The following is a 15,455-nucleotide window of genomic DNA, read 5'->3' as shown; positions in this document are numbered from 1 at the left end:
CTGCAGAGCCCAGGGGGTGCGAGCCGTGCCGTTAGTTCCCAGGCCCAGGCAGGGGTATATGCACCACCTCTCTGGCGCATCAGCCGTGACACGAGTGCCTGGCCACAGACACGGGTCCATTGGCGCACGTATGGGTACATCAGGGATCAGTGCAGCAGCCTAGGCATGTGGTCCCACGCACCGTCAGGAGTGACTGTCCATCATCAGGTGTCCCGGTGGACTTCTTGTCCTTTTGCAGGAATGAGAATCTTGCTCTGCCTTAGTTTATGAGCAGCAGTGCTCTGAGATGGGTATGTGGGCAGCTACAGTTTTCAGACACGCCTCACCTTCCTGGAGTTGGATCGCAGGACCTGGTGAAGACACCCAGGAGGGGTCCCGTCTGCACAAAACATGCTCCTTGGTATGCCCAAATCATGGGATCAGGTGGTTTGGGTTTTTTACTGGGTTACAGCATCCTGAGTTGGTTTTAAGCATGTGCCACTTGATTACAGTCCTGATGATGGGTGCAGAGTAATGCCTGAGGATGTGGCCTAGAAACCTCTGTGGTGGCCATCCTGCACAGGGAAATTACCACTCAGGGTTAATGTTCTGTACCCAGATATGATAACAGGATGATCACAGTCAGCACAGAGCAAAGCACCTGACCCTATCGTCAGAAGTGGCCTCGTGTGTATGAAAATGCCCCTGAGACAGAGCAGTGGCAGCTCTGTGCTGTGCAAGTGTAAATCTTAAATTCATCCAGACAGTGGAGTCTCATCTGCTATGCTCAGATGGGATCAAAGTGGCTTTTCAGAAATCCTGCTCTTAGCATTTTGCAGGGTACCTCTTGTGTTCCTGAAAGTGTGAAGAGAAAAGCAACCACTTTCCACATCTGCTTCCAGAGATTTGACTTCTATTTCATCTCACACTGGTTTGGAACCAATAACCTTTGAATATATTCCCAAAACAAGAGGTGTCCAAAAGTCCATTTGCAGGTAAGAAACCAGTTACCAGAGCATGCTAAGCGCTCCTCTTGCCTCTGGAAGCAGTAAGTGAGTTTCATATGTACATCAGAAACCTGACCATTGAAAATTTGTTCAGAAGCAGTGAAATACTTCCATGTGGGAAAATGGTTCACTGTGATGTTATGAAGAGCTCAGTGCATCACCAGCCTAGATGCAGCTGCAAACTACTACCTCTGGCCAAGCAAGCACGAAATGGAAATTCAGGCATTGCAAACATTCCAGAACACTCTGCTTCCATTCATTCATTCATTCATTCATTCATTCAATATACAATTTATATCCTAGATCTGAATTAATAAGTGGGGTTTTGTGACTTATTCGGCACACTTTTGTCACTTTCAGCTCATAATTTGTGATTTCTCTCAAATGTGATCAAATTATTTTGACAAGTGTCTTGGCTTGTACTTGTGGTGAGGATTCCTACCTTTTCTTAAACTGTGATTTGCTATATGGTGCTGTTTCAGTTCCATGTGGAAGGGCAAATGGAAGACCGGAAACATCCTTTGCTCAGTGCTGCCTATGATCCCCCAGCCTCAAAATCTCTCCACCCAGAATCAAGCTGAGAGGATGCCTTTAGCCATGGGGGAGAGGAAGGCTGCAGTGGGACATCCTCCTGCCTGCCCCATGGCCCTGACACCCAGGGGTGATTTGATGGGGGCAGCAGGTCTCACAGGACGTGTGTGGATGTGGATTATTAGGCAGTGGGATACAGGATGCCAAACTGCGGGAGAGCAGATGCCTTATTCTGCTTCTTGGGGAACAGCTTGCCTAAAGGCTTGAGTTTCCAGATGGAAGTGGACAGGGAATGTCAGGGATTACGTAAAAGTCAGGCGCTGAGGAGTCCCATTGCTTCCTCTGGGCTGATAGCAGCAGTAGATAAGCCATTGTTTGATGTGGGTGTTTGTCCAAATCCATACTGCAGTTCCTCAGATCAGTAGCTCCTTCTGAATTCCTGGAACAGTTAGGATGCATTTGGCTAACTTGCCTTCATGTCACTTGTTTTATTTTCTGATGAGTTATTTTCGTAGTGTGAGCTTGTTCCAGCCTTATTGAAGTTACTGAATATCTGCCCATCAGTTTCCTTGATTATCGTAGGTTCAAACAAATGAATAGACCATGCCATTTAGAAATGAGATTTTAGACCTATTAGTGATGCTGGGCTGTGACTGAGTGTGGAGTTTCTTGGTGTTTTGAGTTAGTCAACTGACAAGGTGATGTGAAGGATCACAACATTTGCTTCAGAAGCAGAGAAATTCAGGATCAGGTGCCAGGCTCCACCTCTTGTGGAGTAAAAGTTGGAAAATACTCCACTTATGACTGGAAAATACTCCAGGCACATGCTTGGGTACTTTGGCTAGTGATGGATCTCTGAATGTCACTGCCAGCGTAATGGGGCTGTAAGCAGGCGTATACCACCAGTAAGGTGGTAAGGGGTGAAGAAGTTATCCACAGCTGCTGTTCAGACACGCCTGAGGCTGGGCTGAACAGCCCACAGCAGTAAAGGGACAGGGAAACCATAACTCTGTGCTGTTTTTAATTCCAGTGCTGAAGCTAGGACATTGCTTTATAATGCATAAGCTCACTGCTTGCTTTGTTAGAGGCTTTCGGAGAACCGAGTGCACCCCAGTACTCAAGCAGGGGGCTTCCTCTCTCTGAATGTGAAACCTCCTTAGGCAGCAACAGACTGAACTCCCATCCAGCCCTGCCTTTCCAAAAGCTCTTTCTATCTTGTTTCAATTTGTCTTCAGAGGCCAATTTTTCAGTCATAACAACTGCACTGGCAAATGCTCTGTCTCTTTCTGTCCCTGGCACACCTTGTGTAACCGAGCCGAGTGCCGCTACCCAATCTGCCCGTGTAATTTCAGTGTTTTGTGTCACGCTCAATCTCCTTTTTACTGCATTAATTGCTGCTCATTTGAAGGCATAATAACCTTCATTTTGCAATGAATGGCTTGACATTCCAGGAGGAAAGCTTATTGTGCACTAATGATCTGTTATAAGGCCTCTCAGTTTATTATGGTATGTAATGGAAAATAAAATAAAAATTAAATATTGTATGTACTTATCTGCTAATTGAAATACTTCAGTATCTCAGATGTTTTATCTCTTCAGCTACTGAATAGTACTGTAATCTGCATTAAGAAATAGCTCCCTATAGATTTAGAAACAGCTCCCTGTTTTTTTATTATTCTTTCTTTTAACTGAGCTGGTTTTGCTTGGGTGAAATGCCAGCTAGGAATTAAAAAATGCATAATTTATTCAAGAAGGATAGCTTCTCTTCCGACCTTTCTTGCCTCAGTTGTTTATCTGTCCCTGTGAAAATAACTGAGCCTCCACAGAGTCATATTACGTTGTTTGAAGAGCACTTCTGAGATGCTTGTTGGGAAGATGCATTGCAACTGCAAAATGTTGTGTGCTTATTACAAGGAAAAGCCCTTCCAAGGCAGAACTGAGTTCTTTTGGCCAGTTTGTTATTTGCAGGCAGTTTAAGTGGACTGCAGCTTTTTACATAAGGAAAATATGCCTGTAGGAGTTCTCACAGTGGAGAATAGAGTGAACTGTGTGAACTTGATTCAGTCCTTGGGTGTACTTCCAAGGCTGCACGTCCATAGATGAGGATTGAGCTGCAGTCACTGCCAGTGGACCTTGCCTGGACTACAGCCATTTGGTGTTCACTGTCTGAAATCCTGTAGCCTGAGCACTCCCTGCAGAACTTGGTGACCAGTGTCATGATTATAAGATACATTTCATTACTTCTAGTCAGGTATGTAACTCTCTGTAGGCAAAGATCCACCATCAAAGGCAGCTGCACCCAGCAAGGATGGCGTATGCAGTGATAGCATCCCAGGCTGGGTGCACTGTGCAGTAAAAAGTATGAGTGTCCTTCTCCTCTCCTCCTACACTTTCTCATCCTGCTCCTTCCAACTTGCAAATCACATCTGTGTTTGAGGTACATGTCTGGATTATCAGATGAGGAAGTATGAAAGTTATGGGGCTTGGCCCTGCAGACCTTTCCCATTTCCTCCTTGTCCTGAAGATGCAGGACCTGAATCTTCTCATCTAGCTCTTAGGTTTGGCTTCTGTGCTGTGATCAATCTGCTCATTATTTCACAGATTAAGTTAGACCATCCAAGAGAAAAGTCTGGTTTTCCAAAGTACGGTCCTCTGGGGTGATGTAGCAAGGTACGTGTCGTTGCTGGTTTTCTTGAGTTAGTGCTATGTTTGGAATAAATGAGTAACAGCAAGAGGAAGCCAGCTTTCACCAGTGATACTGAAGATAATTTCCGTGAATGCTGAGATAAGCCCCCTTTCTATGATCTCTTTCTGTGTTAATTTATCTTCAGAATAAACCACAACGTATGTTGTCATTAAGGTGAAATTTCTCCAATTAGTATTGCTGCTCAGCTGTTTCAGATCTGGTCCAAGAAATCGCTTGAGGCTTTTTCTTTCTCCCTCTAGGAATGCTCTCCGTATGCAGCTCATTTGTACGATGCTGAGGATCCCTCCACCCCTGTGCGGACGATACCAGGACTTTGCCAAGACTATTGCCTGCAAGTGTGGCAAAAATGCCGCTCCATTTTTCGCTATCTCTCTGCAGACCAAGAGTTAATTGCACTGGAGAACAACGTGGCAAAATTCTGCCGCTACCTGTCCTTGGAGGACACAGACTACTGCTTTCCACACCTGCTGGCGAACCAGAACCTTAACCAAAACCTGGGGCTAGTGACTGCTGATGCAGAGGGCTGTCTCCAGCTCTGCCTCACAGAGGTCGCCAATGGGCTGCGCAATCCTGTTGCGATGGTGCATGCCAACGATGGCACCCACAGGTTCTTCATTGCGGAGCAGGTTGGTCTGGTGTGGACCTACCTCCCTGATCGATCCAGGCTTGAAAAGCCGTTTCTGAACATCAGCGAAGCTGTGCTTACCTCACCTTGGGAAGGAGACGAGAGAGGTTTTCTAGGTATTGTCTTCCATCCTAAATTCAAATTTAATGGTAAAGTGTATGTCTACTATTCAGTTGAAGTTCATTATGAAGAGAGAATCCGAATCAGTGAGTTCAGAATTTCTCCTGCTGACATGAATGCTTTGGACCATGGTTCTGAAAGGTATTGTACACACATTTCTCTGGCAAATGTATTTAAGATCTCAGAAGGCAGCTTGTGCATTTTTAAAGGCTATTAATGAACGAGGCTTATTTAGCTTAATACTGTTCTTGCATTGCAGTGTGTTAGCGTATTAGTTCAAGTCTGTCTCTAGCATATTGAGACAGAGAATATGCATGTCTTCCATGGAAGAACTGCAAGTGCTCAGGGATAAAACATTTACATCTCCCAGTTCTGCTGTGTCAGAAGATTTAACTGAACATTTTTTAAACATTGTTTACAGTTAGTATTTTGGGATCTGATTTTTGGTTAGTGTTTTTTTGCTATTGTGGTGATTACCCTTTAAAACGGACTTCTGCAGAGCATGAGTGAAATTCATTCCGAAGGTTTCCAGAATTAGTATAAATGAACTTAGTGATACTGGACCAAAGATGGATTTGGGCCCATATTTCTTTAGCTGAATGACAGCTCAACACTGTGATATTACTAATTTAATATCAAATTAAATAAAATACAAACCACTATGCTGTTGCTGAATGCATTTTGATTGGAAATTTCATTTGTTTGAGTCTGGTCCCGCAGTTGATCGACATTAATATGCACAAACAATGAGAGGTTTGTTTGTGAAGTCACTTTGTAGATTTATAGCTGCATAACAGAACCACTGTTTTAAGAGACCCTTGAATGTTATGTTAAGATTTTTGCTATGTTACGTGGGTTATATTAGAGGCTTTCCAAATACTCAGCAGTGGATGATTCTAGCTCAGAAATGCATGTAGCCTAATGATGAAAAGAGGATGCTGATTTATAAAGCAATTACAGGGTAAGCAGCATTGTAGATGACAGGTAGGTGGAACTGAAGCATGGTCCTCTGCAAAGCAAGTCCAGAGCTTAAACCTGCAGAGTCAGGGCCCATGAGCTGTCTTACTAAAAAAAATCCTCAGGCTCTCCGTTTGTAACATTTTCTCTGCTTGTTTAGCCAATGGTTAGTACGGCAAGAGCTTAAGAAAACAAAACTGTGGTCCTGTTGTGCTTGTGTAGGCACAGGTCCCACTGACTTCATCCTGAGATGCTGCCCAAGAGGGAGCTCAGGCCGACATGTGGTGTGCATTGCCTTAGCAGCAAGTCATGTGTCTGTGTGTCCACAGATTTCTGGTCAATGTGTTTTGGTTTTTTCCATCTTCTTTGGAAGGTTGAGAAGGATTCACCTTTGTGTCCATATAGAATCCTTCCTGCTCCTGCAGCTGGAGTCTGTGCGCTTGTGCACAGTTGCCTTATCTCAGAGGTGGTGACATTTAACAGCAGGAGACAGTAATTACATAGTTGGGTTCCTTCCCACAATTTACAATCTGATCATGATTGTAGCTATCAGTACTTTCAGAAGGGAAAAAAACCTGACTGAAAATGAGGTGGTATAAGTGATTATTCTAATTAAGTTTTGAAGCTATTAAGAGGCACTGCCAGCATGAAATCCGGACTTTTATAGAAGCTGGAGTAAAATAAAATTCAATTATTATACCTGGGAGTCTCCACTGCATGTTTTTGTGGCTTTACATTTCTATAAAGTTGTACTTTATGCATTTCACCCTTTTCTTACTATGAAAGGAGTGCCAGGTGCGTAAAATAAACATAAAAGAAGGAGACAGTTTGGATTTAAAATTAAGGTAAAGGTTGTTGGTATTGCTTTGAATAACCTTTGTAAAAATGTTAATTTGTTGGCGGGGCTGCTTTTAACCACTCTTTAAATTCGTGAAGTTCTGTGTAATTGTCATTTAAGGATTCTTCTCTCTTTAAGAATTTGACTATTGCTCAATGTTTGAAAACTTTTATGTTTGCCTTGAAAGCGTCTGTCAGGATGGTGCCAAATGCTGCACAGGTGGACCAGAGTCCTTTCTCTTGCAGTTTACAATTGGATTTAAGCTGAGATACCTTTCGTTTAAAAAAAAAAAAAAAAAAGTTTAATAAGGGGGAAGGAAGAATCAGAGGAAAAGTATGATTCATTAAAAATATCTTCTGTCATGTGACTTCCCAGATTTTCCTTATTGCACAATTTGGTATTTCTGTAATCTGGAAAGTATGTTGGAATTATTTAAGGTTAGAAAATCAGCTATGCCTAAGCAAAGTGCAGTGACATGGATATGGAGGAGTTTCCATCAAAACAAATCTGTTCCTGCTGTGTCAACATTGGAGTTGCTCTGCCTTTTGTTTAGGGCTTGTGCGGTAGGTAATGCCTTCTCTGTGCTTTCGTTCAGGATAATCCTGGAAATAGAAGAACCCGCTTCCAACCATAATGGAGGAGAGCTGCTTTTTGGAGATGATGGGTATCTCTATATATTTACTGGAGATGGAGGCATGGCTGGAGATCCTTTTGGGACCTTTGGAAATGCACAGAACAAGTAAGAGTGGACCCATCCCTATGGTAGCTCCATGCCACTAGTGTGCGGCTGCAGTGCAGTGGGTCGTGGGAATTCAGTGCTGCTTGAAGGCTGCACAGTGGCCCGATGCAAATGAAATAGTCTTGAGATGGTTGTTTTTCCAGAGATGTTGAAAGACTTGTCTTTTCCAAAGCAAGAAGAATGAAACCCTAAACATCCCCAAAAAACCATCTCTGATGTTTAACTGAGGTCTAGTTTTATTTCTTTATTTTTTACTTTCCTTTCTTCTCCCAATATAGATCGACTCTGCTGGGCAAAGTGCTGCGGATCGATGTGAACAACAACAACCGTGGGCCTCTGTACCGAATCCCTCCTGACAACCCTTTTCTTAATGACCCCAAGGCTCGCCCTGAAATCTATGCATACGGAGTGAGAAACATGTGGCGCTGCTCTTTTGATCGGGGCGAGCCTCGCACCAAGGAAGGGAAAGGACGGCTCTTCTGCGGGGACGTGGGGCAGAATAAATACGAGGAAATCGACATTGTGGAGAAAGGGAAAAATTACGGCTGGAGGGCGAGGGAAGGGTTCAGCTGTTACGATAAAAAGCTTTGCACCAACTCTTCAATGGGTAAATAGATGTGCTCTCTAAATTAACTGCACCTCCCACTGTGCAGTTTTCTGCACTGTCATTTTTAATTCCTGCCTTCGGAGCCTGGCTGCCTGATGGAAAACATATGGTTTTTTGAGATGTAAACCTCTACTGTCTCAGTCTAGAAGGAAACTGACTTGGGATGAATATTGAAAGTCCAACAAACATTTTTGAGTTAGGAGGAAAAGGAAACACTCTGGCTGTTGTTTTTCTAGGCGATCTGTGTTGTTAGTCAAATTGCTTGGTGATTCTGTGGTTTAGGGGAAAAAATTAATGTTTTCCACATAAAATAAGCTTTCCTGCAGAAGTGAGAAAAATTTGGAGCAATTGTATTTTTCTTCATAACTTACAAGTAACGTCCTTATTTTTTAAAAAAGAAAGAAACATACTGTGTAAGCTGGTCAAACAGTATACGCACGGCCTGCTTTGCAGGTAACTGAGTTACAGTGTATCTTTGTTTCTTTTAGCTATGCCAAAAAGGAAAACCTTATTGCTTTTTTTTTTTTAACTGTGAAACCTGGATTCAGGGTACTTGCTGGCTGGCTAAATTCCAGTGCACGTGTGAAGTCAGAGTGTATTGTGTAGCAAGGTCTGATGTCACTACATCTTATGCTGGAGCATCTCCCCTGAGATCCAGGGAGCAGTAGGCCGGTACTGGTGCACACTAGCCGAGATTCTGATTTTTGTCTCTTCTATGTGCTATGTGTTGTTGTTTGACTTCCTTTTATTAACTTAGTTTAACTTCCTTCCTTTTATTAACTTAGCTCCAAGTACAGTGGTAGTGATTGTTCTTTATAAAAATTGGGAGTGCAGGAAGCAGATTTTTTGCACTGCCTTTGCTGAAGCAGTTGTCAGAGAGCCCGTTTAATGCTCTTCTGTGTGACAGTGCCTGTGTGAGCATTCACGGCAGGCACTTTACTGGGGTCTCCAGGGATTCAGAACAATTTCTGATGCCTTTAGAGACACTTTCGTTAAAACAGCGAAATGACACAGCCCCTTTAAAATGGTAAGTGCAGCTGAAGCGCAGAAAACAGCTGCTTTAGAGGAAATGCCCCTGGTGCAGGTTCCTCTCTGGCAGAGCTGCTGTGTTTGAGGCATCTGCTATACGGGCAGGGAGAAGGCTGTGAGGATGTGGAGGGGTGGGTACCATGAGGAGATACCAGGAGTTTTAAAAGAAAGGGGAGGAAGCATCTAATGGAGACTGTCAAAATCAGGGCATCTCCCTCTGTTTTGCCTGTCTAGTGTTTTAAGTTATATTTTACAATAATATACCAGTACTACATCTTGCCTGCACCATGCTATAAATATTTGATGGTCCTTTCAGGTTAAGCTGCTCTGTGTTAGAGAAACAGAAGCTATTCGCACTGACATCTGACGTTTCTTTTCACCAGTGCCTGCAGTCTGGAGTTACCTGTCTCTATTTTGCCCTTTCACCCCTAAACCAAAGCTGCATTGGGCAAATATCTCCCGCATGGGTGCAGTGGCTCTAAGAATAACCTGCAAATTCATAGGAAAAGCAGCTAGCCTGTGTAGAAATGGGACAGAAGCTGCACTAACAGAGCTGGGTTGTAGGGGAGGAAAAGGGATCAGGAGGACAGCGAGGTGTCTGGGTAATAAGGAGCACTTGGGCTTAACAGGAATTCAGCTTCTATTGCAAATGAAACACTGACCATTCTCACTTGACCATGGTTAGCACAGCCAGCTGGGCAGGGCTATCAAATGTGGTTCTGAAAAGGTGAAAATCAAGCTAAATATGACTCTATCAGCACTTCATTTAATTACAAGATGCTCAAGAGAACCTGATTGTATCGTGCTAGTCTTACACCTGTCTAGATAAACAGCTATTCTGGATCATATGTAAAACAAGGTAAGCCACAGATCTTTTCTCTCCTGCAGATGATGTGCTTCCAATTTACGCATACCCACACAAAATGGGGAAATCAGTTACGGGAGGCTATGTCTATCGGGGTTGCGAGTCTCCGAATCTGAATGGCCTGTACATATTTGGTGATTTTATGAGTGGGTAAGTAAATACTTCAGATACTCACTAAGCTGTACCCTCAGCCAAAGTCCTCCAGTGATACACCACCTGTCTGTGAGTGCACATGCAGTCTAACAACTGAAGTCATCCTGCTACTTGCTGGCTGGAAGCACCATGCAAACCTAACTGCTCATCACAGGGGGTTCACATGGCATGTTTTACATAACCTTTATTCCATGGTGCTGTGCATTCCAGCAGCCCTCGATGTCACTGGTTCACATTGTGTCAGTACAAATAAAGGGGCAATGATATAATGTTCATTTAAAGTCCTGGAAGTGGTGTAAAAAAGCATTTGAATACATCCTAAAAAAACCCAAACACTCTGATGCGGTGTTTCCAGACACTGAAGAAATAGAAAGAAAAAACTACATTGTCTGGCAGTGAGTCTGATGCAAACCTGTGGTGCGGGAGGCATGAGACTGCCGCCTTTCTCCCCCAGCTCCCCTGCCTTTGCCGTATCTGCATCTCCCAGGCCTCTTGCTGCAGTGCCCTTGCCACCTGCCCCGGCTGATGCGCTGGTCCTGGGCAGGAGAGAGGTCACCGAGCTGCAGTGAGAACAGCGCTCTGTGTATCCAGCAGCACCCACCTCCTCCGCAATAGTCTGATATCCCTTGAACCCTCAGCTGTTGTTTTTTCATGTGTTTGTGTTGCCCTTGAGAGACAAGGTGTTGTGTGGGCATGTATTTGTTTTAATATTAACAATCCTTTGTTCTTGAGGAGCTGCCATTCCTGTTGCAGCTAATGTGGGTAGGAAGCAATAAAAATCCCTCCAGCTGTCCTCATTAGTGTTCATAAATCATATTCTTGGTTGTGTTGTGGAAGTGTTCTTTTGCCTTGCAGACGCCTGATGTCTTTGAAGGAGGATCGTGCTACCGGAGAGTGGCAGTACAGTGAAATCTGCATGGGGACGGGACAGACGTGCATGTTCCCTGGGCTGATCAATAACTATTACCAATACATCATCTCCTTTGCTGAAGATGAAGCAGGTAATCTTCCAACTTTGTCACACTGAATGGCATGCTTGCGGCTTCTCTTCAGAGGAAGACACCAGAGAAGGGGTCAGGGAGGGCTCCTGGGGTGCAGCGGGTGGTGGGGAGGCAGAGTATGAGCCTGTCAGTCTTTAAAATTCCCAGCATCTCCCAAACATTGAACCGAAATTACAATCCTAATTTTGAGGCCCGTGTGCCAGGCAGTGCCTGCAGGGGGAACTGGAGAGGGACAGCCCTTGGGACTGAGGCTGGGTGTGCTGCTGCCCGCGCACCCGCCCTCTGGGGGACTGGGAACAGCAGAGCAAATACAATAAAGCACATCTTAGGAAAGAAACCTCATTCTTCATGGCGCCATGCCGTGGGGAATGCAGGCCCTGAGAAGCTGATACCCAAGAGAGAGCAAGTCTATGCTCTTGGCTAGTCAAGAAGGCTGTTGGTGTTTTCAATGGATACAGGGAAGCAGCTGTAATGAACAGTAATTATGAACCTGCTCACCCGGGCCTGGAATATTTGTACCTCTTGAGGAGAAGCAGAATGAAAACCCTCCGTTATGTCTTGAGGCTGCTTAAGTCCATATTTTATTAGTGCCAGCTGGGATTTTACCTTGCATAGGACTGAAGGATGCAGTCTCAGTGGAGCTTTGCATAGTGGTTTTTTTTAAGACTGGAGACATTTTGCTTTCTAGAAGGGAGATGCTGTGATTTGAAAAGGAGGAAATAAAGAGTCCCGGGTGGACAGAAAGCTGGTGACCTCTCTCTTTGGTCGTACAAGGGTATGGCTAATTGCTCAGCCCTGCGGTGAGGGGGAGGGCAGTGTGGCCCGCCCCCCGGTGGGGGGGGGGGGGGGAGATCAGCCCTGCAGTGTTTAGCCCCATTGCTAAGTAGCCTCATGTGTGACTTCGCAATGCAGGAGCTGATGTTCTGCCCTGCTGTGGGGAGGTCCTGGCTCATGGTCACAAACACCTGCTTCCAGAATGCGCCAGTTTCTTAACATCTGTTTTTCCTGCAGATAACATTAGGTGTGGATGACGCACAAACGCAACATCCATGGCACGCCATATAAATGCAAATTTTATCATGTAAATGCAAATCATCCAAATTAGATATTAGCTCAAAAGTTTGACTTAAGAATTTTATCTTTTTTTGGAGAGCTGTTTCGCAGTGCTGTGGCGAGAAGGGTGTTTTACCCTAAAATCAGAATAACTTAGCTTAAATCAGCTTTGCGCCAATTCAGAGGGCTGCTAAGTGCACTTTCAAGCTGTTAATTGCAGCCCTTACTCACGCACGTGGTGAGCACATCTCCTTTGTCCTGCACCCGTGGGCAGTGTCTGTGCAAAGGGGGGCTGATACCCTGCTACCCTTCTGTCCTGTGCTTTTCATGAGTGATTTGCACAAGTACAGTAGAGCTGAGTGGGAACTGGGGCAGGAGTCTGTTTGCAGAGGTAGTTATTTGCCTTGTGTTTGCTTTATCATAATGGAAAAAAATCTGTTGTTAACAAAATAGGGAGGTTGCTTTATCTGCAGTGAAGAGTCTCCTCTTGCACCTTTTTGGTGTGCTGAGAGTCTTGGTTTTACACAGCTTGTCGTTTACAAGTTTATTTTAACAAGCTTTTCTGCACAGAAGTGTTTGGTTTTTGGGTTGTTGCTCTGATGAATGTTAATGTGGCTGGTGCTCTGGATGTGTTTATGCGGTGGGGACACCTATGTTTTTGGCTCGCTGCACAGCCAGTATAAAGCCAGCAACCCCATTCCCTGGCAGCTGAACATGCCGAGGACACCGCAGGCACTGTTGCTATGTCTGTGGGGCACACGTGTGATTACCTGAGCATCTGTATTTCTGACTGATAATGTCCAGGAAAGAGGACTGGGATGTAAACCACCCATCACTGCACCGCAAGATGCAGTGACAAGTGTTTCATACCCCTGTTTGCATCAAGGCTGCCTGTGGCCTGTGGTTAATGGAGCGCATCAGAAAAAGGAAGAAACCAGCCAGGGTGGCTGGGAGCATCCGGAGGAGCTCAGCCCAGGGCAACGCAGGAGAGTAGGGAGGAGGAGGAAGGCTCAGCAGCCAGCACCAGCTGCCACCAACTGTCTGCACCTTCTTTTGCCCACTCTGACCTCTCTGCTCCTTCCCCTCTTCCCATTGGGGTATCCATAGGATGCCCAAAGAAATCTGCCTTCCTAAGCGGGTTTCCATTGCCTCTTTTTCTTCTTCTTTTTTTCCCTTAAAAAAAAATAAATATTGGAAGTGTATTTTTTCTCTCCAATCCTTTTCATTGCACTGCTCAAGAACTTGAGCTGGCAGAAAGAAAGGAGATTGCTGGAGGGACTGCTTATGCTGGTGTCTCCTGCACAACGGAAGCAGAAGGACAGAAATGCAGTTAAGACAAAATAAGTTAAATAAATGGAGGTGGATATTGTTTGGATGAAGGTCGAACCCTACCCATGTGGCCTGACAGAGCTGTGATGAACCAAACGCCTTTCTGTGAGATACACGTCACTTTGTGAGTATGCTAGAGAAAGCAAAAGCAAAATCTTGTTCTCCTGTAATTCACCCCAGAGGAGCACTTCATCCAAAAGAGCAGAAGACAGGGTGAACATTCTTAATTTCCTTTCACTTCATTTTGAGAAAGGGAATTAAGGGTTTGACTGTTCTGCATTAGGGAAGTTAAAGATCAGACTGAGATGACAGCTAAAGTGTGGGCAGCTGAACCCACAGTGGGAATTTGTCTTAATAATGTTTCATGACAATATGTAAAAGCTCCCACTCACTAGGAGTATTTTATGCCACTGACTTCAGATGAACTCTCACTACAAACCCAAATACAAACCTGTCTAGTTTCCTCTGGTAGACAGATCTCCACATTGGTCCCATGCTTTCTGATGCTCTCTGACCCATGATGCAGAGTTAATGCCTCTGTGCTGATCGGGACAGAAGCTCAATGGAGAATTTTCATGGCTGTGTTTGTTTGTTTTTTATCTTTTTCCCCAGGGGAGCTTTACTTCATGTCCACTGGTGTACCAAGTGCCACAGCACCCCATGGAGTGGTGTACAAAGTGGTGGACACCTCTAGGTATGAGATGCTCTTGTTGCAAAGCCTAAGTGTGGTGCAGTGTGTCCGGGTGTGGATGTGATGAATGATGTTGACTGAATAACCAGCTTTCCTCCCATGCTGGGCCCTTCTGTGGAGCTTGATCAAGGAATGGCTGGAGCAACCCATTGTGGGTCTGCTAAGCTCCTGCAGTTCTAAGAGTCTACACTTGTTTTGGGGCCTCTTGGTGTTATATGGGTTGGGAAATTTGTTCCTGAAAGCTACAGGAGGATTTTACGGATACTTTGTCTTTCTTGGGCAAAGTTTCTCTAGATTTCTGCCCCAAAGGAGGCAGTTTTTCTCAAGGTGTTTATTCTCAGTTCCTCTCCGTCCCTTGTAGCCAGCTGCATCTCCCGTAAGAGCCTTGTGCACAGGCAGCTGCAGCTGCAGCTGACCTGCAGCATGACCTGCAGTGCTTTCTTGCACAAACCACAACTTAATGTCAAAAAGTACTTTATTTTTTGTGTTTCAAAGAGGAAAACGGCTTGGACGAGGAAAGAAGACCATTGTTACACCTTCTGGATCCTGTGTGTGTGTATCTGAGACTGGGCAAGGCAGGGAATAGCTGTGTTTTATGGGAAGACTTATAGCTGTTTTTTCCATCTTCCTGTTTTTAAGCATTACTATTATTGGCTAAACACCAAACTACTTTCAGCCAGACACGGAGAGTGAGACTTTTGTAGCTTTTATGTTGGTTTTTTTTTTTAGTGGATTACATTTACAGCTTTAGCTATCTGAGCACTTTGAACCAAACCACTCATCTGGTTTTATGTCGGAACCAGACTCCAAAGTTAAGCAACCCCCAGAGCTGCTGCATGTTTTCCTTTGACTCTCCTCTGTCAGGAGCATTTTCCATTATCTAACACAGTGGAAGAGTTCCTGTAAACTGTGTATTAAGAGGCTGGTATTATGCAAGCTTTGCAAAAATAAACAAAGCAGAAGTCAAAAACAAGTCCTACGTTTAAAAAGAAGCTTCTTTCCTGTGCAGAGGACAGAAAAAAATCACAGGAAAATTCATAAAAGTAGGGAACATCCCTGTGTCAGTAGTAGAGAGAGAAGCTCTTGGCTTCCACAGAAATACAAAGGCAAACAATCCTAATCATAAAGGACTTACACCTTTCAAATGCAAACATCATGCATTTTTGAACCAATTTGAAAACCTCTGAAGACTGAAGTAGTCTGTGGATTAAAAAGACCGCCACT

General features: G+C 44.5%; 1 protein-coding gene across 1 annotated transcript in view; it reads left to right on the top strand.

Moving 5' to 3' along the window:
- Positions 1-4,463: 4,463 nt before the first annotated feature.
- HHIPL1 (HHIP-like 1) overlaps positions 4,464-15,455 on the top strand; it is a gene marked incomplete at its 5' end in the record, with an annotated part of 14,927 nt that continues 3,935 nt past the window's right edge. The window contains 6 exons of the mRNA XM_010017561.1: positions 4,464-5,110; positions 7,360-7,503; positions 7,782-8,110; positions 10,028-10,154; positions 11,013-11,158; positions 14,153-14,234. Of these exons, the coding sequence (XP_010015863.1) occupies positions 4,464-5,110; positions 7,360-7,503; positions 7,782-8,110; positions 10,028-10,154; positions 11,013-11,158; positions 14,153-14,234 (1,475 nt within the window). The remainder of the gene's footprint in view (positions 5,111-7,359; positions 7,504-7,781; positions 8,111-10,027; positions 10,155-11,012; positions 11,159-14,152; positions 14,235-15,455) is intronic.

Source organism: Nestor notabilis, unplaced genomic scaffold (genome assembly GCF_000696875.1).
Source record: "Nestor notabilis isolate BGI_N333 unplaced genomic scaffold, ASM69687v1 scaffold3117, whole genome shotgun sequence".
NCBI lineage: Eukaryota > Metazoa > Chordata > Aves > Psittaciformes > Psittacidae > Nestor > Nestor notabilis.
Note: the sequence above shows the minus strand (reverse complement) of the source record. Positions and strands in the feature narration are given on the sequence as shown.